This window comes from Typopeltis vanoorti, chromosome 14, assembly GCF_054136105.1.
Source record: "Typopeltis vanoorti isolate ZY-2024b chromosome 14, IOZ_Tvanoo_1.0, whole genome shotgun sequence".
Lineage (NCBI taxonomy): Eukaryota > Metazoa > Arthropoda > Arachnida > Uropygi > Thelyphonidae > Typopeltis > Typopeltis vanoorti.
Genome location: NC_143562.1, coordinates 74,072,919 through 74,098,243, shown reverse-complemented (window position 1 = coordinate 74,098,243; position 25,325 = coordinate 74,072,919). Strand labels below are relative to the sequence as shown.

General features: G+C 35.0%; 1 protein-coding gene across 2 annotated transcripts in view; it reads right to left on the bottom strand.

Moving 5' to 3' along the window:
- LOC150099666 (putative phosphatidate phosphatase) overlaps positions 1-25,325 on the bottom strand; it is a 119,369-nt gene that overhangs the window by 40,133 nt on the left and 53,911 nt on the right. For both annotated transcript variants that reach the window (XM_090404059.1, XM_090404058.1), the window contains exon 3: positions 14,599-14,909. In XM_090404059.1, coding sequence (XP_090260185.1) covers positions 14,599-14,909 — 311 coding nt within the window. The remainder of the gene's footprint in view (positions 1-14,598; positions 14,910-25,325) is intronic.

Sequence of the window (25,325 nt, the reverse complement as noted above, 5' to 3'; positions counted from 1 at the left end):
CAGTGATAAAAAACACTGACCAGGCATGCAGTCAGGAATACATATCCATACTTGAAGTAGAAAAAGCCATCAAAGGCTTGAAATGTGGAAAGGCAGCAGGAGTAGATGATATTCGACCAGAAATGCTGAAGTATGGTGGTATAAGAGTCTTACAGTGGCTGCACTGCATAGTTCAGAAAGCCTGGACAGAGGGACGAATTCCCGATGATTGGAGTAGAGCTCTCATAGTACCCATATATAAAAAGGGAAATAAAACTCAATGTGAGAATTACAGAGGTATTTCCCTACTGAGTGTTCCTGGCAAGATCTATGCAAGTATACTTGAGAAACGGTTGAGAAGAATTGTGGAAGAAAAGCTTGGTGAAGAACAAGCTGGATTCAGGCCAAATAGAGGCTGTCAGGATCAGATCTTCACTTTACGACAAATAGTCGAGAAAGCATGGGAATATAACAAAGATCTGTATTTAAGTTTTGTCGATTTGGAAAAGGCATATGACAAGGTGCCAAGAGAGAAGCTATTCAATACGCTGCAGTTATATGGTGTCAATGGGGCATTATATCAAGCAATACTTAGTCTTTATTTGAGTTGTGAGTCAGCAGTTAGAATTGAAGGAAGTACAGGAAGATGGTTTAATGTTAAATCTGGTGTGAGACAAGGATGTACATTATCCCCCTCTGTTATTCATTATCTATATGGATCACATTATGAAGGAATGTGGTATTAAACCTGATATCAAAATTGGAGATGTTAATGTCAGCTCTTAGCTTTATGCGGATGATGTTATACTTCTAAATAAATCCGCTACAAGTCTGCAAGTTTCTCTGACTAAATTGAATAGCTGTTGTAATAGATATGGTATGAAGGTCAGCAATAAAAAGACAAAGACAATGAAAATAGGCAGAATCATTGAAAATGTCAACTGTGTTGTGAATGGAGAACCTGTGGAACAAGTAAAACATTTCAGCTACTTAGGCACAATTTTTACTGAAGATGGTAAACTAAATATAGAAATAGACAACAGAATCAGCAAAGCTGGTATCATTGGAAGTCAACTGAATAAATTCATATGGAATAAGAAAGAAATTAGTCGGAACACTAAATTAGCTATATACAAAACTGTGTTCAAAGCAATTTTAACTTATGGATCTGAGAGCTGGGTAGTGGATCAGAGAAGTAAAACACTTGACCAAAGACTAGAGACCGCAGATATGAGAGTCCTGAGAAAGATTAGAGGCATGAACAGATGGCATCAATGGCAATATCATATTAAAAATGAGGATATTAGGAAAGAACTTGACATTGTCAGCATCCAGGAATGCGTTAGCAGAGCTAATCTCAGATGGTATGGTCACTTAAATAGAATGGGAGAGGAAAGATTAGCAAAACAAGTGTTCTCTGCCAGGTTGGCAGGAAAACGACCCAGAGGAAGACCAAGATATAGGTGGATTGATACGGTACAAAGTGCCTTAGACGATAGAAATATAAGATCTGATAATGTTGGAGTCTTGACAAGTAACAGACTGATTTGGAGGAAAATTGTAGATAGGAAGTTAGTAATGATGTAATTTTATCATGTAGTACTGTCATATCCTGTACACCCCTTGGGGATACATGACAGGAATTTGATGATGATGATGATGATGATGATACATGCATGCAAGTAACAAATTTAATAACACTGAAGAAAAATCTCCTAAATGACTACTGAGAAAAAAGAAAAAAGTCAAATTTTGTGTTAAGCACCATTTGTAAATTTTCCACAATGGCAAAATGCTTCCAGTCCCCATCCCAAACATTATATGTACGAGGGTGGTCTGAAAAGTTCTCGGCCTAACAATGAAAAAGCAAATTTATAATTTCAAAATTATTTTTCAACATAATCTCCCTTAAGTCTAATACATTTATTCCAGCGATGTTCCAGCACCATTATCCCATCTCTGTAGTGGTTCTCAGAAGATATGCAAAATAACCCTTCACAGCTGCAATCACCTCTTGATTCGAAGAAAAACGCTGACCAGTGAGGAAGAATTTTAGTTTTGGGAAGAGACAGAAGTCAGAGGGAGCAAAATCTGGAGAATAGGGTGGATGTTCCAGCAATTCATAGTGCAGATCACTTAATTTTCCCATTGCCAAAACACCTTTCTGGGCAGGTGCATTGTCCTGATGAAAGATGACTTTTTTTTTCTTCTGCAAACTGGGTCTTTTCTCACAAATTTTTTCATCTTGTCTTGTTAAAAGATCAGAATAATATTCCCTGGTTACTGTTTTATCCTTTTCAAGATAGTTAATAAACAAAATGCCTTTAGCATCCCAAAACGCCAATGCCATGACCTTTCCTGCTGATGGAACCGACTTTGTCTTCTTTGGCACTGAAAAACTGGCTTCTGTCCACTGTTTTGACTGCTGTTTGGATTCTGGTGTGTAATGGTGAATCCAAATCTCATCCATAGTAATAAATCGACACAAAAAATCAGTTTTATTCTTGTTAAAATGGTCCAAGCACTGTTCAGAAATTTTCATGCGAGTGTTTTTTTTGATCTGCTGTGAGCAAGTGCAAGACCCATCTTGCATAAAGCTTTTTCATTTGCAATTCTTCATGCAAAATATATCCTGCACGTTCTTATGAAATGCCTATAGTCTCAGCAATTTCATGCACTTTGAGTTGCCAGTCATCCAATACCATATTGTGCACTTGATCAATGATTTCTGGTGTTACACTTTTTGAACATGCTTCACGTGGATCATCTTCAATGCTGGTACGGCCATATTTAAACTCGGCAGCCCATTTCTTAATTGTCGAAAATGAAGAAGAGTGCCCATTAACTTTTATGAACTTGGAATGAATTTCTTTTGCTGTTAAACCTTTTTTTAAACCATGTTTAAACCAAAGAATTTTATAACCGCAAGATACTCAATTATATCCATTTCAAGGAATGCAGAGAACACTTTTGCTTCAGACAGCTGTATAAAACAAACTACTTGATAGAATGACTTGCAATTTCACATGGATGCTTATGACAGATGTACTAACTTAGAAAAAAAAAATCATGTTGATAGTGTTGCCATCTATGGTTGAGGCCGAGAACTTTTCAGACCACCCACATATGTGAAGGAATGTCCAGTATATGATCTGCTAATCCCAAACTTGTCATACAAATGATTGCTAATGCATATTTATGTTTTTCATTTCATATCATCTCCACATTTCTGGAGATGCCCAAAAGCATCTTAGTGGATCAGAGATGTACAATCTAACAGAACAATTGAGATATCCTGCTTTTACAGATGTTGGGGGCTTAGGAGTATCAAAGTAAAGGCTGATGTTTCTGGTTGGTACCAGGTGACCATCCCTAAGGAATAAAATGCACCTCCCTGATCTTTCAGCTCTATACTTATCTCCCCATCAGGAACATAAAGAAGATGCCACTCTAAGATCACTCCTCTACAGGAATTGAATGTTTTATGAGGTAACTGTTACTGGTATTCCACCCACTAATGTTGCTCAGTAGTTTTTTGGAATGAATGCTATTGACATGATGTTTCTATAAGCAGTGTTTCTCAAACTTCAGATATCCACGTACCCCTTCTTAAATTTTCATTATTACCAAGTACCCCCAATTAATTAATAAAAAATTAATTAATTACAAAATTAATTAATTAAAAATATTAATTAAAATTAAATATCTATTTTACTTGAATTTATATGTTCACATAAACAAAAAATATGATTTATTTTTAAATTTTGGTTCTCTAGAGATGTCAGACGACACTCTTATCAATTTCATTTGATCCAGATGCAATATCAACGTTACATAAGGAAATTTAAAGAAGCTGCAAATATGCTTAAAATACCAACACAATGCAATAAAAATCAAGGATTAATCCTCCACCAAGTTTGGTCAGCTTTAATAAAAAATATACCTCAGTCAGACCTCGGACATTATGAACAACAGAACATGGCATCATCCAGCATTGTTTAAATTTCAGCACTGCTTTGAATCTGCATCCTGATTTTTAATTTTATGAATAGTCAGATGGCTACAACTGTATAGCACGAACTATTACTAATAATTTTTCTTTTCTTTGTGTTTTAAACTTTAAGTTACCTGTTATCCCTGAAGATGTAAGTCAAACGACTTACGAAACTTGTCGGGTCTTTTATTAATTCATTGTGTTTTATACAGTTTATTAAAAAAATGTGGTCCAATTACCGGAATATACCATGTGAACTTCTAAACCACAGAAACTTCCACTTACAATATCAACGTTTTCTTGATTTACAGCCACTTGTATTTGCTATATTGCTCTCTTTTGGGGGTTTTATAAATCCAATCTTTAACCAATGATCCACACATAAGAATTTGAAAGCTAAAAAAAAATACTGTATTTACTCGAATATAACTCTAACTTTTTTCCCAAAATGAAAGCTAAAAAATCGTGTTGCGAGATACGTGTGGGAATTTTCAGAAACTAAAGTTTTCCGAAAAAAACTGAAAATGGTGTGACTTACCAAGAAGCTCCTACTCGCTATCACTACTTTTAGCATCGAGAACAGTTTCTTTGTGTGCATCGTCAAAGTCATCTACCCAAATAGCATCATCATCTTTCCCATTATTTCAAGCAAAAATTACCAGTAATTTACAAAGACTTGAGATATGTAGAGCAGCGAAGAACTGCATATGATTGGTGCAGTATTAACAAAAGATCGCACGAACCAAAGACACATTAGCATTTCAACAGTTGAGTTGAAATGCTAATTCCCTTCAATCGAATTCCATAATATCTGAAACACGTTCACTATATATTTCTTAGTTTTAACACGTTAACGATAGGGGTGGTGTCAAGCAAAACCATATGTTCCACCGGCAACATGGTTTTGCTTGGTTATACAGCAGTTTCTGTTGGAGAGGGGATGTGATTCATTAGTTAGTGCCGTTTTATGCCGGTTGTCTCTAAATGCACTATTTGTTGAAAAATATAATGACTCCTTTAATTATGCATAGCCGAAAATTGCCACGTACCCCTAGGGGGGGGTACGCATACCACATTTTGAGAAACACTGCTATAAGGATATCACCAAAACATAGTTTCTTAACTGTTTTGGGAGAATATGCCAGTCCTACTAACTCCTTTTGAAGGGTAACATTTTCCCTATTAGCTTTTCACCTGTTGCAGAGATGATAAGAACTGGTACATTTATAATGGTATCATGTCTTTTGTTTCTTATTTCTGTTATTAAAAAGTGTATCAGTGGTTCTGGTCTGGGGTATTTCTCCCAGAGGCAAAGCTGCATGCCACTGGATGGGTCCCCAGGTTGCGGATCGAGGATTGTGGATGGCCACCAGAGATGGTGGCTAGCTGCGAATAGCAATAAGCTAACAGGATGTGGTGGGTTAGTGGACAACTCCAGTAACTCAAAAAATGCCACAGACATCCAATGATGGTACTGCATCAAGGCGAGCTTAGGCTGTCCTAAGCCTAAATCTATATGCTCCTTCTTGCATCTCTCCCAAGCTCTTCAAGGAAGACTAAGGGTTTGTCAGATAAGTGCTGACAGTAAAAAGAAAATATGATTGAAATCTGATGCCAAAGAACAAGAGAAAAGACTCATGCCGGCTCAGACGTTTTCCCGGTCAAACAATGTCCATATCCCCAATCGAGCAATCAGGGTTGGATCAAAAAATCAGTTACTGAAAACAAAGACAAAAAAATCAAACTCAATCCTGTAAAGGATGAAATATCAATTGGTACATGAAATGTCCATACACTATGGGAAACTGGAAAATTGCAGTTGGTTCAAGAAGAAATACAGATGTGACATCTTGGGTATTTCAGAAATGAGATGGACACTGTCAGGAGAATCAAATGGTGGAAGAGTCAGGAAATGAAAGTATGCATGAAGCAGGCGTAGGTTTCCTGCTAAATAACAAGGCCTGTTAGGCAATGATAGGATACAAACCAGTTAGTGAAAGAATAATGGTTGCAAGATTCAGTGCCCAACCATTTAATATTACAACCATTCAAGTATATGCACCCACTGAGGAGAGTGAAGATGAAGACATTGGATTTTACAGAGATCTACAATTAGAAATTGATGAGGTGCCGAAGCAAGATATACTCATCATTGGAGGAGACTGAAATGCAAAGATTGGCAGAAATAACACAGGATGGGAAAATTTGGATATGGAGAAAGAAATGAATGTGGAGAGATACTTCTGGAATTTGTCACTGATAACAACCTGATGATTTGCAATACCAAATTCCAACAAAAAGATTGTCGTAAATGGACATGGCACTCCTTCAATGGCAAACACAGGAATATGATCAACTTGATATTAATAGACCAGAAATGGATAACCTCAGTTCAACAGTGCAGATCATTTCAAGGAGCTGATACTGATTCCGACCACATCTTAGTGATTGCAAATATTATTATTATGTGACACCTGGAGGTGTCACATAATAATAATGAGTCTCCCTCAATGAGTCTTTAGTCCAAAGACTCATTGAGAGAGAGTGTGCCAACAGCATCGAACAATTGAACTCCTTCCAATTACTAGCCACGCTCAAACTTGCTTAACTTTCTTCGTGAGCCATTAATAGCAGAGGCTCTACCAATCGCTCAACCTTTGCTGGCATAAGACTAAAACTGAAACAGAAATACAAAGGGAAGTTCCAAAAAGCTAGAGACATCTCAAAACTAAATGAAGACAGACTAAGAACAGCATATCAGAACATATTGGAAACTGAACTAAAGACCCCAAGTGAAAAACAAAATATAAATACAAGAGCAGAATGACTGACTACAGTGCTAAAAAAAGCAGTACAGGAAGAGAAAAGATCAACAAGAAATGGATAACTCAGGAAACCCCTAAAATTGGTACAAGAGAAAAGAGAACTGAAACTTAAGAGATAATTCAGAGGCAGCAGATGAGTTATACCGTCAAAAATGCAATGAAGTACGGAAAGCAGCAAGATCTGATAAAGTCGAATGGCTGGGGGACCAGTGCAAAGACACTGAACAGTACTATGGAGAACACAAAACTAGAGAGGTCTACAAACTTATAAGAAATGTCAATAGGAAGTGGCAAACAAGATCAGTAGCAGTCAAAGATGAAGATGGTAAAGTATCGATGGACAAGACCGAAATCATACACAGATGGACAAGATATTACAGCAAACTATATAAAATCAACTAAATAATACTGCAACAGAAGTAATCAAAGAACAAAAAGCAATCTCTCCACCAGCAGAGATCTTTGAAAATGACATCTTGGAAGAGGAGGTGAATAAAGCTATAAAACATCTCAAGAACAACAACAGTCCTGGAGATGACAACATAATAGGTGAGATGCTAAAATATTGGGGAGAATCAGTTGTAAAAGAAATGCATAGGCTATGCAATGACATATGGAGATTAGGTTATGCCCCCGAAGAGTGGAAAAAAATCAGTCTTGGTTGTTCTTCATAAGAAAGGCAGTGCTTTAGAATGCACCAATTACAGACCTATTGCACTAATGAGTCATCTTGGCAAAGTGCTGATGAAAATACTAACAGAATGCCTGAAGGATCATATGGAGGCACATCTTCCTGATGAGCAAGTTGGATTTTGAAAAGATCGAAGTATAGTGCAACAAATATTTGTGCTAAGACTAATAGCAGAGAAAGCTCGAAGAAAGAACAAAAAGATATAATTGCTGTTTCGTGGACTTCCAAAAAGCATTTGATAATATTGACAAAATATAACATGGGCTATCTTGGAATCCTATGGTGTGGACAATAGATTGATTGCCTGCTGAAAGATATAAACAGCCAAGCACAAGCAACAATCAGGATAGCAGGTATGACTGGAGATTGGTTTGCCACTAGTCAAGGGGGGGGCCCAATATCACCAATCATCTTCATCACACATCTGGGAAGAACACTAGATGAGATTAAAGAAGGAGGTGGAGGCATTTCAATAAACGGCATGAGAATAAACTATCTCTGCTTTGCAGATGACATTGTCCTGATTGAAGAAGATGCAGCAAGGCTGGAACAGACACTGCAAACACTATACACAGAAGGAAAAAGATATGGACTAAATGTCAACTTTGAAAAAACTAAAACAATGATATTTGGACAACAGGAGTTACTCAACAGAGTTACCATAGACGGATTTCATTTCACATTCAAGATATGTGAAGTGTTCCACTGGAAAATGTGGAACACTTCAGATATCTTGAATGCCACATGACGCATGACTTGGATCCAAAAAAGAGACAAAAATTAGAATAGCCAGAGCAACAACTATTTTAAAAGCCATGGACAAAATATGGAAAAGCCAAGCTATAAAGATGCAAACTAAACTTCATATTGTAGAAACCTGTATCTTTAGCAGCATGCTCTATGGAAGTGAGGCTTGGGTACTCCTGAGAGAATCTGAAAGGAGGATAATAGCATTTGAAAGGAAGTGCTATAGAAAGATCTTGAGAATAAGCTGGATCCAGAAAGTGAACAATGAGGAAATCTACAGACAAATACATCCAAAAGAAAACCTGATCCAGAAAATAATCAAAAGGAAACTATGTCTCTTTGGCCATATATGTAGAATGAATGATGAGAGGAGAATAAAAACGCTGCTATTTGGGATGACTGAAGGAAAGATCAAAAAGAGGAAGATCAAACAGAGAATGGAGCAATGACATTGTCAAATGGTGTGGAAACTCTATACACAAACCGAGTCATCTTGCACAAAATAGAATGCAATAGAAGAATCATATCAATGTTTTAGGGTTCCCTGAAACAATTGATGATGAAGAATTCATGTTCAAGTGGTTTTTTTGTCCAGCACCAGAACTGCCACCCACCAAGCCACAAATGAATGCCCACTCACTGGCAAGCAATTACTGCACTCAGGAGCAGAATGCCAAGGCTATCCCAGACACTATATGAGCACCACAGCAAACCTTGGATCATCTCCCAGCACCATGGGGAAGGAGACTTACTGCACTGAATTACTACAGTACACCTTGCAGGCAAGCCCACCAGCCGAATGATCCTGTCTGGACCATTTAGGACTGCCTGTTATGCCAAAGTAGTGCAAGACTGCCAGTGTCCCTCTTTCCAGATGTCCATGGGTCGCACCACATGGCAAGGCATTGGATCCCAGTAATGGTAGTCTGGAAGATAGGACAGTAAAAAAAAAAAAAACTCAGGAAAAGGAGAGCGAAGAATATATGAAGAAAAGCAAAGGAAAAGAGGAAGAATGAAAGGACCCTACCATCACTGGGAGGTCCTTTCCACTGCAAACAGGTGCCTCACATGGAGGGGTAATCAGCAGTAACCACCCCATCCTGTCTACTCCATCCTCCAAGTAACTACATTATTTGATGTTAGAAAAGTCTCACTAATGCCTATAACTTTCAGTGATGTTGCACTAACCAATGCCCCAAAACTTCTCCCCATTATTCTTGATGCTTCTAGCATTAGCATATAGAAATTGTAGCATCCCCTTAGGTCCTCAACCACCTTTGCATCCTGAATTGACTATCCTATTCGATATTGTTGCCTGAGAAACTAAATTCCACTTTTTTTTTTGTTTATTCAGACTCATTCACTTAATGAGATGCCTTCACACTCGCTTGTCTGCATCTGCCCTAATTTCTTGAGTTTTCCTGACTTTGTGCTTCTACACTCTCATTGAACAAAGTTCTCTCTACACACCTAACCTAGAATCCATTTAATCTGAATCCAAGGAATGATATCAATCCATCAGTACTGTACAAATCTTTCCTTCATCAAACTTAGGCGATAGGTCCACAAACTCTACATCATTACTTCTGCACAACCTGCATATTGATTCATTAGCTATCATAGACCTCCTTCTCAGTTTACCTCTATAATAGTGTGACAGCAGATTCACAGATTTCACCTTCTTGCTCTTCTTTTTCACTTCTAATAACTCTTTCACATCCTCCCTCATACAGCCCTGGTTTTTGTTGCATTGCATTGGAATTCTAAGCATGTTTGCAGCTTCTTTAAATTTCCTTATGTAACAATTTTTTTCAATGTAAGACATGTTTGTTTTTTGCCAGAGTACATTATGGCTGGTGGAAGTTTCAAGATTTCTACATCCCCCCAAAACCTCCACATCATCCTTTAAAAAAACCAGGTGTTTATAAAATTCATTGTTCCTGTGGCATCTGCTACATAGGCCAGACAGGAAGATCAAGGGAAATTCAAATGAACGAAGACCAAAAAAGACATGCAAAAAAGAAGAGAACAGAAATCAGGCCTAGCATACCATACAACTTCCACTGGCCATAATGTACTCTGGCAAAAAACAAACATGTCTTACATTGAAAAAAATTTTTACATAAGGAAATTTAAAGAAGCTGCAAACATGTTTAGAATTCCAACGCAATGCAACAAAAACCAGGGCCTAATTCTACACCAAGAAGTTTGGTCAGCATTAATAAAAAATACACCCGAGTCAGACCTCAGACAATGTGAACGTGAACAACAGAATGTGACATCTTCCAGCATTGTTCAAACTTAGCATTGCACTGAATCTGCATTCGGATATTTAATTTAGTGAACAGTTAGATGGCCACAACTGCATAGAATGAACTATTTTGAGTAATTTCTCATTTCTTGAGAAATTACTCAAAATAGTATTTTGAGTAATTTCTCAAGAAATGAGTAATCTTTTAGTTATACTAAAACATTTAGTTACCTTTGACCCCTGAAGATGTCAGTCAAATGACTTACAAAACTTGTCAGGTTTGTTTTTTATTCTTATTTATCTTAATAAACATGTGATCCAATTACCGGAATCTTTCTTATGAAGATAGTTTGTCAGATGAGTAGAATGAGCAGAGAGTACTATCGTCTGCGAATCTGTGGATAGAATTAACGATGATTGTGAGTTGGTCATTTATGTACAGGAAAAAGAGAGTAAGTGATAGGACATAGCCTTGAGACACTCAAGAATTGGTGGTGAAACTCAAAGAGAGAGAGAGCCATCAACCATGCCTAGCAGAGAACAACCAGAGAAAGCTGGCTATCCAATTACAGCAAGATGGTAGGGAGACTAAAGGATGGCAATTTGTTTAGTAGGCCTCAATGCCACACACACACACAGTCAAAAGCTTTGGAAATGTCAAGGTGACAGCACAAGTTTCTCCAAACCTTTCCATGGTATGTGTCCAGTGGGGGAGTGATGAAAGCTACAAGGTCAGATGTGAATCTTGAATGGCAGAATTTAAAGTGATGGTTACTAATTAATTGGTGGGCCTCTAAGTAGTGAAGGATTGGCTATTGATGTCTTTCTCCATTATTTTGGAGAAGACAGATGATGGCAATTAGTCAGTAGTTTGACAGTACATTTAAATTGCTTTTTTTTTTTTTTTTTTTATTATTAAGATGGATATGAGATTGCTTCCATGCATTGGGATAAGTACCAGATATGTATAATAAATTGCACAGACGATGCACGATGGGTGTTAGCTCTGGAGCACAATGTTAGAGAACAATTGGAGAGATGCCATTGGAACCAGAAGATTTTTTATTATCTAAATCATTTAGTAATTTTCTGATGTCTCTTTGTTGAAAAACTACAGGAAGCATGCGCTGCTTGTGTTATGGTATGGTAGGAAGTGATTTCCCTTGATCATCCATGCAAAAGTTAGAGGAAAAGAGTGATAACAAGAGATCAGCTTTATCTTTGAGTGAAGTAAGAGTAGTGCCATGAGGATGAGAGAGAGAGAGAGAGGTGGGCAGAAGATGTGTCCAATGGCCTTAGCAAGGGACTAGAAGGCATGGATAGGACACAAGTTTTCTGCTGTTGGCCTTTATGAAATCAGATTTTGATCTACTGATGATTTATTTGCATATATTGAGTACTTTGCCAGAGTAAGAGACTGGAGTTCATGACATGAGCCACATGCAGTAAGCCGAATTTTTTTACTTCAACTGTTTTGTTCAACTGATACATTTTCAAATGAACCAGGAGTTGGGAAGGAGATGAGGATTATGGATGGGATGAATGGGGAATGAAGGCCTTCATACCTGTGAGAATAATTTCTGTGACACATTTGCAGCAGCTATTAGGGAGGGTCATATGAGTGGAAACAATAGTCAGACCAAGGAAAGGAAGAGTAGAAACTCTGGAGTCATCCCATTTGGTTCCTTTGTAGTACCAGAGAATGCAAGGTTGAAAGTGGTTGGAGGAGGGGCATTATGTGAGAGAAGAAAATTGTACAAGATTGTATTTTGAGATGCCAAGAGGAAAGATGACGTCTGGAAGTCATCTTTCCTCTTGGCATCTCAAACTTGAACTGGTCAAAAAAGAGATCCAGAGTATGTGGAGAGTGAAGAGGGTTATCAGTAATTCAAGTACGTAGATGTAAGATTTGTGTCAGGGCATTATTTACAGAAAAGACCTACTTCTTGTCCAGTGTAATTGGTGGTGCTGGAATAGGGGAGCCAGTTGGAGTTGTGGATATTGAGACCACTCAGGAAGATAACCTTGTTATGTGGATAGCTGGATTACAGGTAGTTGACTTTCATGTAAAGGAATGTGATGGTGTCTGAGTGGCTATCAGTGTTTGGAGACTGGTAAATGCAACAAATGAATGTTACTAAATGGGCAAGGAAACCTTGAGGTAGAGAAGGTTAAAAGTAGGGGATTCTAAATTAGCTGATCCCTAACAGGTTATGTCAGATTTCACAAAGGCACCAGTGCCACCCTTTGTTGCAAAAATGAATTGTAAAGTGTGTAGTTTGGGCAATGGAGGTGGACAGTAGATGCAGCTGTGATTTGGGTTTCTATCAGGAAAAGATGTCTGGTCTGGAATGACTGCAAGTGATAGTGAGTGTCCTTTATGTTTGTGTTAATGCCACAGTTCGTATGTTGAGACTGATTGTGATGCAACTATTTTGATGGGATTAGTTTACGGGGGAGATTCACTTCTGTTGCAATGCCACAAATTATTATTTGTATGGGTCTTCATAAGAGTGATTAGATGAAGGATATAACAGGAATGTGAAGTGAGAGAAAACAGAATCTTGAACAAGACATTCATATAGACAGAACCTAGTCCCCATACCATGATGTGGCCTCAACAGTGTTCCCCATATAACACTACTCAGACTCCCTCTCCACAGGCACGACATGGCAAGTATACCTTGTGAGTGATACCTTGAAGGGTATCACTCACACTGCATGGAGAAGAGAGCAGGAGACAGAAACCAGAATCCCTGCTTAGGAGACCAACTGTGGCATTTGCCATTTCAGTCAATAATTTGCCAATAAGCAGGCAGTGGTATTTAACCAGGCAATGAATAACATCTATCACCTAGCAAAGAGCTGGTAAACTAAACCAGTATAATACTAAAATATTAGACAATACTAATACTACATAGCACTAATGTGCAGCACAGTACAGTACAGGCAAACTCCAACTTATGAACATAATGCGTTCTTGGAAATGTGTTGTAAGATGAATATTCATAAGTTGTATTTATCTTTTTCATGAGATATATTGTTAATTTTGTAAATGCGTTTTAAATAAATTACCTTAATACAAAGATAGTAACATGCATAATCTGAAAATATTGTAATTAATTCTAAAAGGTTTATTGCAAAACATAAATGGAAAAGAATTAAATTTTTTCACTTCTTATTTCTTCATACATTTGTTTATAGCAGGTCCACTTTCTATTAACACCAATTTTGAAATCCAAATTGTTAAGCAACTTCCCATTTCTTTGACAGTGACATTTTTTAGAAATAACTACAAACTGAACAGTGCTTGCATTTCTAGTATTATGACAATTTTTTTTTTGTCATTTAAAATTGCTTAAGCATTCTGAAAACAGTTATTTTTTGTTATTAATGAAATCAATAGACTTTTTTTTTGTCACATTTAGCTCTTTCACAATCCCAATGGATACTGGTTATTAAAAAATAAATAAATAAAACAGTCTATATCAGTGCGCACAACATTAATGTGTGGAATATGTTAAACTGAAGAATACTCTTCACAGTTGAACTGAAGTTACTGGATTCCATTGCTCACCAATGGCAAACTTCTCACATTAAAAATGTAAGATAGTTCTGTGTTCATTAAATGAATTGAGGTCACAATTTGTTAGTCTTTGCAATGTTCATAAAGACAGACTGTTAGTTTCTTGAACCTCTATTGTATATACTATACACAGCAGAGGTTTGCTTGTACTATATACAACATACACTTAATGCATTTTTCTGTGACATGCTAGATGAAGATGTAGGAACAGAGAACTGCCACTGTCTTCCAATCCTAACACAGAAAAAAGCACTAAGTGTTCATGGCAGTGGTGATGGATACTTACTGATTTCCAAAACTCAGGGCTATACTCTTTCTATTCCCTATGAAGAACCAAAGGCATTAGATGATTAATACATATATGTATGTATGTATATGTAATTAAAGTCTGGAGCTTTCAGTTATAACTGAAGTTATCAACTTCTGTTAATTCTGCCTGCACTAATCAATTAAAAAAATATTAAATGTATATAACTACTACATTTAATTATTATATGTTTACATTAATCACAAAAAAGAATTTACCTCGCCTCCCTAATTTTGTCTGTGTCACTACCTAGACATTTGTAATTTTCTACATAATTAGAATTAGCATTTGGGCAATATATATGATAGGGAAGCTTGCATACATCCAAAAAATGAGGTCTTAATCGTCCAATGGTGTACTTTGCAATATCAGTAGTTAGTTGAGAGAGACAAGCACCAAATATGAATACTCCTACAGTAATATATATTCTACTTGCAATTCTTGGTACAGGTTTATTTCCAATAAAATATTCTGATTGTTCTCCAAAAAATATGTTCAGTTTCGTATTTGTTACTTCAACTATAATCATCTAGAAAATAAAATAAACACTGAAGTTACAACTCGAGAATATATTTATGAAGTATTTGTTGAAAAAGTAAAAGAAAAGTAAAAATTAGAAAAATTTGTATCTATCTATAAATATATTTAATATCTCTGCTTTGTTTAGTAGGGTGGTAATTCCACTGATAAAAATCATCTACAATACAGCTTTTTTTTTCCCTCCTCTTTGATAATTCTAATATTTTCCAAAATGCCTGGAAAAAAGTTTTATTAGACTGAATAATATATGCATTTAAACACAAGAAAGATATTTAATTAACCAAATATTTCAATCTGGAAATAGCAGACCATCTTCAGTGGCACTACAAGAACAGTTTAAAAAAAAAAAAAAATACAAGGTGGAATACTAACAATAGATCATTTAAAAATAGAACAAGCCGCATGATGTTATATCACTAAGTATTAAAGGGAATATTTATGTTAGACATGATTGAAATAAACATATCAATTAATAATATTAAATAACATAAAATTAATATGAATTAATGAGTTATCCTGATTAGACCTTCCCAGATTTTTGATATAGATATACAGTCATTCTAATTCAGGTTAGGACGATGGAGTAAGGCCTCTACGCTTTCTTTGAATAAACATTAAAATTTATAACGGGATCTATGTAAGAGGTGAGTTTTTGACCAAAGGATGTTGTGGTTAGTTTCAATCCCATGCTGAGCCAATCCAGATTTTTCAGGTTTGTTGTGATGAATGGAGGATTGATCATGTCTCTGCTTAAAAATATTCTCTTTAATACTTAGTGATATAACATCATGCGGCTTGTTCTATTTTTAAATGATCTATTGTTAGTATTCCACCTTGTATTTTTTTTAAAAACTGTTCTTGTAGTGCCACTGAAGATGGTCTGCTATTTCCAGACCAAAATATTTGGTTAATTAAATATCTTTCTTGTGTTTACGTGCATATATTATTCAGTCTTTATGTCACAAGTATCCTTAAAACATCAAAAGTTTTATTAAAAATGGTATAGTAAGAGAGGGATGCCATGATATCTAAAACAAAAACCTATTAATGGCAAAACAAAGTTTTCACCAAATCACCCACCAAGATCTGAGGTAATTACAAATACAAATTCACATATTCATTAAACTGAAGAATACAAGTGAATGTGATACAAGTAAAGAAAAATAGTACATGTAATCAGAACCGGCACTAGGGTCTTTGCCGCCCGCATGCAATTTCTATCTAAGCGCCCCTATAACGATCTGGGCGTATGTGGTTCTTTTACGATAATAAAAATTTAAATTATTTGAAATTTCTTAAATAAATTTTGACACAGAACAGTCACACGTTGGTTCGCTAAATGTAATGAATCGGGGGTGTTGACTAGGTAGGATAATCATTAAAAACCCGTATATTCAAAAAATTCTCAAAAGTTAAAGCAAATTTTGATAAAGCCACTTCACTTTAATTGTTGAATATAATGATACAGGGATTATAGCCTTCTCACTGACCCGAATCGCTAACAAAATTAAAATGAATTTTAATTAAAGTTAAAATTTATTTGAACTAAAGTTAAAAAAATTCTTTCATTTTACTAGTTACTAATTCTTAGTAACTTGTAAAAATGTTTTAATAATTTTTATAAGTGGAACTATCTTTTAGGAAAATAAAAGAAACTCAAGATAGGTGAGAAAATAAGAAAAGAATTCAGAAATAATTAGAACATTTAATATAAGTATTCAAAAAATAATATCTTTACAGAATAACAGAAAATAAATTAAACTACATAAATATACTTGAAATTTATTTAATTAAAATTTTAGGGTTTTTGATTTCATATTCACAAAATTAGAAATAATGATCTTAATGTCTAATTCCGCACATATATCATTTTCAATAGCTATTAACGCCAAACTAACAAGCCTTTTTTGTGACATACTTGTTCTTAAGTAGGATTTAATCAATTTCAACTTGGAAAAGGAACGTTCACTGCTCGCTACACTAACAGGTAAGGATAATAGTACTCATATTTGTAAATTTAGGGACACAAAAACACACGTGTTGAACAGATTTTATTAATTACTGATAAAATAAAACTTGACGTTTCGACCCCTGTATAGATAATAAAAATTTTAATTATTTGAAATTTCTTAAATAAATTTTCACAGAACAGTAACACGTTGATTCGCTACATGTAACGAACCAGGGGTGTTGACTAGGTAGGATAATCATTAAAAACCCGTATATTCAAAAAATTCTCAAAAGTTAAAGCAAATTTTGATAAAGTCAGTTCACTTTAATCGTTGAATATAATGATACAGGGATTATAGCCTTCTCACAGACCCGAATCGCTAACAAAATTAAAATGAATTTTAATTAAAGTTAAAATTTATTTGAACTAAAGTTTAAAAAATTCTTTCATTTTACAAATTACTACATTCTTAGTAACTTGTAAAAATGTTTTAATAATTTTTATAAGTGAAACTATGTTCAACACGTGTGTTTTTGTGTCCCTAAATTTACAAATATGAGTGCTGATCACCATGTAACCTTAAAAGAAAGAAGGATAATAGTATTCTTAAAGCAATTGAAAAGTTAGGGAAAGATAAATTACTGGACACAATAAAATTAAAAATATCGAAAGGGTTTTGAATAGCAGCTCCGTAGCGCAACTGGAAGAACGATGGTATGTTGCGCCCTTCAATTGAAAAATACCTAAGTTCAAGTCTCGTCATGACAGGAGGAATCTTTATATGGACTTTTTCAATCGAAGGTGAGTTAGCCGATCTCATACGGAGGTAGCAGGGTTTTTTCTCCCGGAAACTTGGGTTTTTCATCCCACATAGACAAATCGGCCCTTCAGAACACATACAATTTAGAGACAAAAAATACTAGCTGTGGTGGTGGTGGGCAGTGAATGGTGCTGAAGTAGATGATTGGTAATAGAGGCTCGGTGGAGATGGAGAGTTGTACAGTGGGTGTCCTCCTGCGATGAGTCTTAGATCCTTGGAGGTGTCACAAATGATAATTATTCACTTTGAATGATATTTAAATTATCCTTCCGAAAAATATCCTGGAAAGCACATAACTCGTCATATAGTTCTATTGCATTTATGTCTTTATTGTCGCCGTCCTTCAAGAGAATCTCTAAATTGTCACAATTTTTTCATAAATCTATGTTATTCATTTGTAGTAATCTATACAAGAAATTGAAATTATCATAATATGTTTTTATTGTTCAAAACATTCTATTAACAAACAAATTGCAACGTCTAGAAGTGTATAAAACACATTCACTCTAAATTTATCTTCTGGCGATTGTGGCATTTCGACATGATGCTCGTAGTCAAATTGTCGTGTCTTCTTTCGTCATCGAAACTTCTGTACCAGTTTTAAATTCTTGTTCTCCATCCACCTCTTCACTCAGTTCTTTTGCCGATTTTAGAACTTCTTTAAAATTTGTATCTGATCAACACTCTTGTAAGAATATTTTTAAGTTTTCGATAGATTCTAAAGCAAGTGTAATGTTCATATTTTTCTCTTGAAGCATTTTACTCACAGGGTTTATTCTGTTAAGTAAATCATTCCAAGTTAGAAGAGAGCAAATAAATTTAATAAATATTATTTATTTATATTTATTATTTATAAATAAATAATAAATAAACAAATAAAAAAAACAAATAGTCCTTTATTTTAGCACATAATGTTTGTGCTTCATGCTGAATTTCTTTATTAAAATTTCAAAAAGAGCATCATAAATTTCTCTTAACTGATATCGTATTTGTTTGCATTTATTTTACTTTCTCCATCGCTTTTCTGATGGATGTTTCAATGTTAATTTTTTACGAACTTTAAAAGGATTGTGCAACGTTTGTAAGAGAATGAAAAGAAATTGTATATTTCTTGAATAATTGCAAAGAAATTAATTGTATCTGCATTCACTTTGGCTGCATCGTTAATGATTAAATTTAGAGAATGAGCAGCACATGGCATGTAAAAATCTCAAGGATTTTTGTTCAAAAGCAAATTTTGGAGCCCATATTCTTTCACTTTCATATTTGCCCCATTGTCATACCCTTGACTTCACATGTCTTCAATGGGAATGTTCCATTATTGTTGCATATAAACCACTTCCTGTGAAATATGATATTATATCTGCAAAATCTAAACAGTTTTCCCTGATCTTGACAATTCCATTGTCACAGGAAACAAAGCGAATAATAATGGTCATTTGTTCTGTTTTACTTGCATCAGGTGTGCAGTATAAAATTATAGAATAATATTTAGATTTTCGAATTTATAATAAAATTGTATCCCTGATTGCGTTACTTAAAGTTTCCAATATTTAATTTTCACTGTCTTTACTCAAATAGTGTACTCTATTGTTTCGTTGTAGGGCCCTTTCAACATGATTTTCCATAACGGGTTCAAACTTTGCAAACAGGTCAACTAATTTTAAAAAATTGCCGTTATTCCTTTTGTATAATTTAGCAGATAATCCGCGAAAAGCTAAATTTTAGCTACCAAGGAATTTTATAATTTCAATCAAGCGTTCTAAAACACTCATCCAAATGTTTCTTTTACATTTCATACATGCTTTGAGTCTGGCAATCAATAGTAGTTTTGTTTTATAAATTTTTATCAAGTTCCTTCCATTTTAAGAAATTTTTCAAGCGAGTTAAACTAGTCTCATGTCTATGCAAAGTTGTACTTACATTTCTCCAATCGTTATAACCTTCTACAAGACGACTTGATTCAGTAGGTGTGAAAAGTTTGCAACAAAAGCAAAAAACAGAATTTAATGTTTTGGAATAAATGAGCATGAGCTCGCCGTTTTCCATTTTTCTATTATAATACGTCTGGCCAAATTTACAACCATCTGGGATATATTATATTTTTCTTTTGAACAGGCCACATTTCGAATAAAACAACTCATAATTTTTCATCAATATTTCCTCATTCACCTGGATCTTCTAAATTTACAGATACTAACAATGTGTTAGTTTCGTGGTCAACTACAACTAAATCTTCTCCTAACTGTTTTTCACTTAAATCATGAGTCTTGTTATATTGTTCAATTTATTATAGTTGCAATAGTACTTTCATGCAAATGGATGATGTGCACGGTTCGTCAACTCTGATTTCTGATGTATCGAGTTGGTTACAATCTGCATCAGAATTTAATAAATTTAGTTTAATCCTTTATCCAAGTGTGAGCAAACAAAGTTTGCACCTGAAAGTATCTTCAGGACTGGGATAAGTTGGTACAACACCGGGCAACTCATTGCAAAGGTGGAGCAAGCTAACATCACTCCTATCTCAGTATCTCCCATAATGCAAAACACATCTCCTTTCAGATATGTATAATGTTATGCATTAAGGGAAGGGCCACTACCCAGACTAGTTTTGACCTTTATTGAGGTCTCTTATAATATACTAAATTTATTATAGTCTAACCAAGTGAAAAATAAACTTTCAACATCTTTCTCTAAATTCAGAGTAATTTAATAAAAAGGTGGCACACCGTTTGGCAACTCCTATAGGTAGAGATGACCTTGCTAATGCTTCTGTCTGGTATCTCCACTTGGGCCTGGCTTCCACTGAAGAGACCTCAATAAAGGTCAAAACTAGTCTAGGTAGTGGCCCTTCCCTTAATGCATAACATTATACATATCTGAAAGGAGATGTGTTTTGCATTATGGGAGATACTGAGATAGGAGTGATGTTAGCTTGCTCCACCTTTGCAACGAGTTGCCCGGTGTTGTACCAACTTATCCCAGTCCTGAAGATACTTTCAGGTGCAAACTTTGTTTGCTCACACTTGGATAAAGGATTAAACTAAATTTATTATAGTCTAATCAAGTGAAAAATAAACTTTCTGCATCAGAATATTTTAACAAATTTATTAAGAGCCCCAGTTTGTTTCTTAATATCTGCTTCTTTCACAGCATGACGCTTACGATTTTGTGCACCAGATAACTTTTTTTTTTAAATTTTTGATTCCATTTCTATTTTATACCCACAAGAAATTATTACACAACATGACACAGAGATGAAATAATAGTCTGCACTGCGCTACTGTCAGTAGCCTACTGAGATGCGTACTATATGACTGGTTAACTAGCAACAAATGTTTTGTATGAAAATTCTTTTCTGCGAATAAAACCGTTCACTGTTTCACTTTAGATAGACTGCAATAGACACAACATTCTGCAGGCAAGCATTTAGCCTGCTTTCGCTACAAAATTGTAAACTGCCGGCTGATCAAAGAGGCAGCTGTTTAAATTTTTATTCGGTATATCTGGCCTTATTTATTTTAATATTGATCATTGTAAGAATTTTTGTTTTTATGATAAAAATTCTGTTTCTTAAAAATAAACTTATGAACCGTGCCCCTGCGACGGCACCCCTTTCGTAGCGGCACCCGCATGCACGCTTCCGCCGGCCCTGCACATAATATTACAAATATTATGTAAGCGATAATTAAGACTTATAATATGAAGAATGAAAATAATACTAAGAGCATCAAAAAAAAAAAGAAATAAATAAATTACTTCAAAAAATTATTAAACATGTTAAAATATTCAGGAAAATGCAATAAAGAACATACTGGAAGTGGAACATCATTAGAAAGTGAAATATGTAAATACAGCTAGAATAAAAGATATCTGACCTAAAAAAGTAGAATGACCTCTCACTATAGCAAATGTGTAGACATTACAAGAATAGATTGTTAATAATAGATACTTGACTATAATGAATTTCCTTTGGAACGTGTTGTATCTATGAGAATTTGGTCGGGAATTTTTTGGTAGTATGTTACAATAGTGTTTGCTACAATGAGAGTGAAGAGTATGAAGTGTTTTTTTTTTATTATTTTACTTTTTTTTTAAAATTAAAGTGGCTAACAGCATAATTAAGAAATTGATCAGAAGTAAAATCACAGACCAATGGGAATCTTCACTGCACAAATTTACAAAAACCATTGAGAAATTTTCCTACAGTGTCCTAAGTAGATTTATTCAAACATTAAACCTAAGCTATCAATGCCTATACTAATGCAAAAATTAGATTTCATTTTTAAGACATCACACCATTTTTAATAATAGTTGCGTGTTTAGGTTACCACGCTGAACAAAACTAATACCGGACACTTAATGGAATGAAAAAAGCACAAAGAATGAAGACTTGTGCACTTTAGTCTACTTAGTTTCCTTTTGCTTTGTGTTCAATTAAAGATGCCAAGAAATTATATTCTTGGTTTATCCTCTATCCAAGAGTAAGCAAACAGAGTTTGCATGTGAAGTATTTTCACAACCAAGCTACTTGTATACAGAGGCTAATGACTTCACATCATTTGCCTTAATATCCATTAATGCCAAGCACGCATCCTTCTGGGTGTGTGTAATGCTATGCATTATGGGAAGGGCTACTACCCAGATTTTTTTTAACCTTTATGGAGGTCTCATCAGTGGGAGCCAGACCTAGAAGTGATAACAAGATTGAAGTAATGCAGAAGTCATATATTTCTGATATTTCCCATAGTGAAAAGTTGTCACACCTTATTATTAAAACACTCTGGATCTGAGCTTATTATTATTATTATTATTATACGGGCACCTCAATGGAGTCCAAAGACTCATTGTGGGAGATCCAAACTATCTACACAATCTACCATACTTCTCCTTGAACTCATTAACAGTTAAAGCACTCACAACTGACTCTGGCAATCCAAAGAAATTCCACTCATTCACAACTCTCCAAGCAAACAATCTAGTCCTCATACTCCTACTAACCACACCTAACCAAGTGCAGAAACATTTTCCTTGCACCAATCCTGTAAAACCCTTTAAGTAACTCAAATGTTTCTATCATAATCCTCTCTTTTCTCCTATCGACTAACTTCTGCAATCCACACACCCTCAACCTATCCTTATAAAGAACATTCCATAGACCACTCACCATCCTAGTTGCTAGCCTCTGAATCTTCTCCAGTGCTTACTCATCACCAAGAAACCCAGAAGGCCAGACCTGAACACAGTAATCCAGATGTGCATTACTTATAAAGTGGAATAACAACTTCCTTATCTCTACTCATTACTTCAACTACCAAATAATCTTATGAGCTAGTAATCTAAGCAATCTAAATTTAGTAATCTAAGCAATATGTCCTCTAAACTTTACCTCTTTGTCTACCACTATACCTAAATCTCATACTTCATCTATTTCCTGGAATACAGTTCCATCAACATGGTACACAACTTGTGTACCATGTTGATGGAACTGTATTTACTCCAAACTATTTACTCCAAAATGCATAACTTTACATTTCTCCATATTAAAGTGATACCAATTATCTTTTGCCTGTACTGACAGCCTATTTAAATGGTCCTGCAAGCTCACCACATCATTGTGATTAACTATTATTCTACCTAATTTTATATCATCAGCAAACAATTGAATATATCCTATATCATGTATGTACAAATTAAAAAGTAGTGGTTCCAGCACTGAACTTGGGAGCATAGCACTTCACTAGTCACCTGTTTTTGTCTTGATTCTGCACCTTCATATACTTCATATACAATTTTGAACTTCTGTCCATCTGTTCTCTCATCCACATAATCAGTGTCATTATCCATTCCCAGTTGTTTTGCTTTTATTATATCGGGATAAAGTATAACCCAAGAACATAATTTCTTGGCATCTTTAATTTAATTTATAACCAAGTGAAAAAAAACATCATCATCAAATTCTTGACATGTACCTCAAGGAGTGTACTGGATATGAGAGTACTACATGAAAAACTTACATCACAACTAACTTCCTATCGACAATTTTCCTCCAAATTCTAATCAATCTGTTACCTGTTAAGACTCCAATATTATCATAGTTATATTTCTATCTTCTAAGGCACTTTTTACCATATCAATCTAACTATGTCTTGGTCTTCCTCTGGGTAATTTTTACTGCCAACCTAGCAAAAAACACTTGTTATGTTAATCTTTCCTCTCCCATTCTGTTTATGTGACCATACCACCTGAGATTAGCTCTGCTAACAATGTCAAGTTCTTTCCTAATATCCTTGTTTTTAATATGATATTGCTATTAATGCCATCTGTTCACGTCCCTAAACTTTCTCAGGACCCTAATATCTGTGGTCTCTAGTCTTTGGTCAAGTGTTTTATTTCTAATCCAGGTCCATAAGTTAAACTTTGTTTGAACCTTGTCTTGTATACTACTAATTAGTGTTTTGACTAATTTCTCTCTTATTCCATATAAATTTATTCAGTTGACTTCCTACCATACCAGCCTTGTTGATTTTGTTGTCTATTTCCATATTTAATTTACCATCTTCACTAAAAATTGTGCCTAAGTAGCTGAAATGTTTCACTTGTTCTATAGGTTCTCCATTCACAATGAGATTGATATTTTCAGTGTTTCTGCCTATTTTCACTGTCTTTGTCTTGTTATTGCTGACCTTCATACCATATCTATTACAACAGTTATTCAATTTAGCCAGGGAATCTTGCAGACTTGTAACCAGATTTATTTGAAAGTATAACATCATCCACAGAAAGTAAAGAGCTGCGATTAACATTTCCAATTTTGATATCAGGTTTAATACCACTTTCTTACAAAATGTGATCCATATAAATAATGAATAACAGAGGGATAACGTACTTCCTTCTCTGACACCAGATTTAACATTAAACCATCTTCCTGTACTTCCTTCAATTCTAATTGCTGACTTACAACTCAAATAAAGACTAAATATTCTTGATATAATGCCCCGCTGATACCATACAACTGTAGCATTTTGAATAGCTTCTCTTTTGGCACCTTGTCTTTTCCAGATCTACAAAACTTAAATACAGATCTTTGTTATATTCCCATAATTTCTCAACTTGCTGATTAATTTTGATGGTATATATTAGAACACAGACTGATAAGTAAATAATTATTTATGGACTTATTGCTGATATCTCACTGGCATTCTAATTAGCATCTTCAGGGCACAAAAAACAGTTTGTCACAGTGTGCGAGATGACAATAACAATCTACTATAGCAATGGAACTAGTTAGAACAATTGTAGCTACAACACAAAGAATAAAGTCCTAATTAGGAACCCTCTATGTTATATATATATATATATATAAAAAGCTGAGAGAGAAAGCAGGTATTAGCTATATCTTAAGATGACTGTCTCCCAAATCTTAGGCAAATTTATATAGCCATTCTCATTGAGGTTCGGAGTGTGTTTCAAGGCTTCTGTTAATTCTAAGAACAATCTCTCTGACATGTAAAAGCTTCTCTGCTGCATTTTAGTTTTTTTCCATTTGATCCTGTGTGTAGGGGTAACCAAAACACAGTCTTCTAGACCCCTACTTGCCATAGCGATAGTGCCAGATGTATTTTCTATGT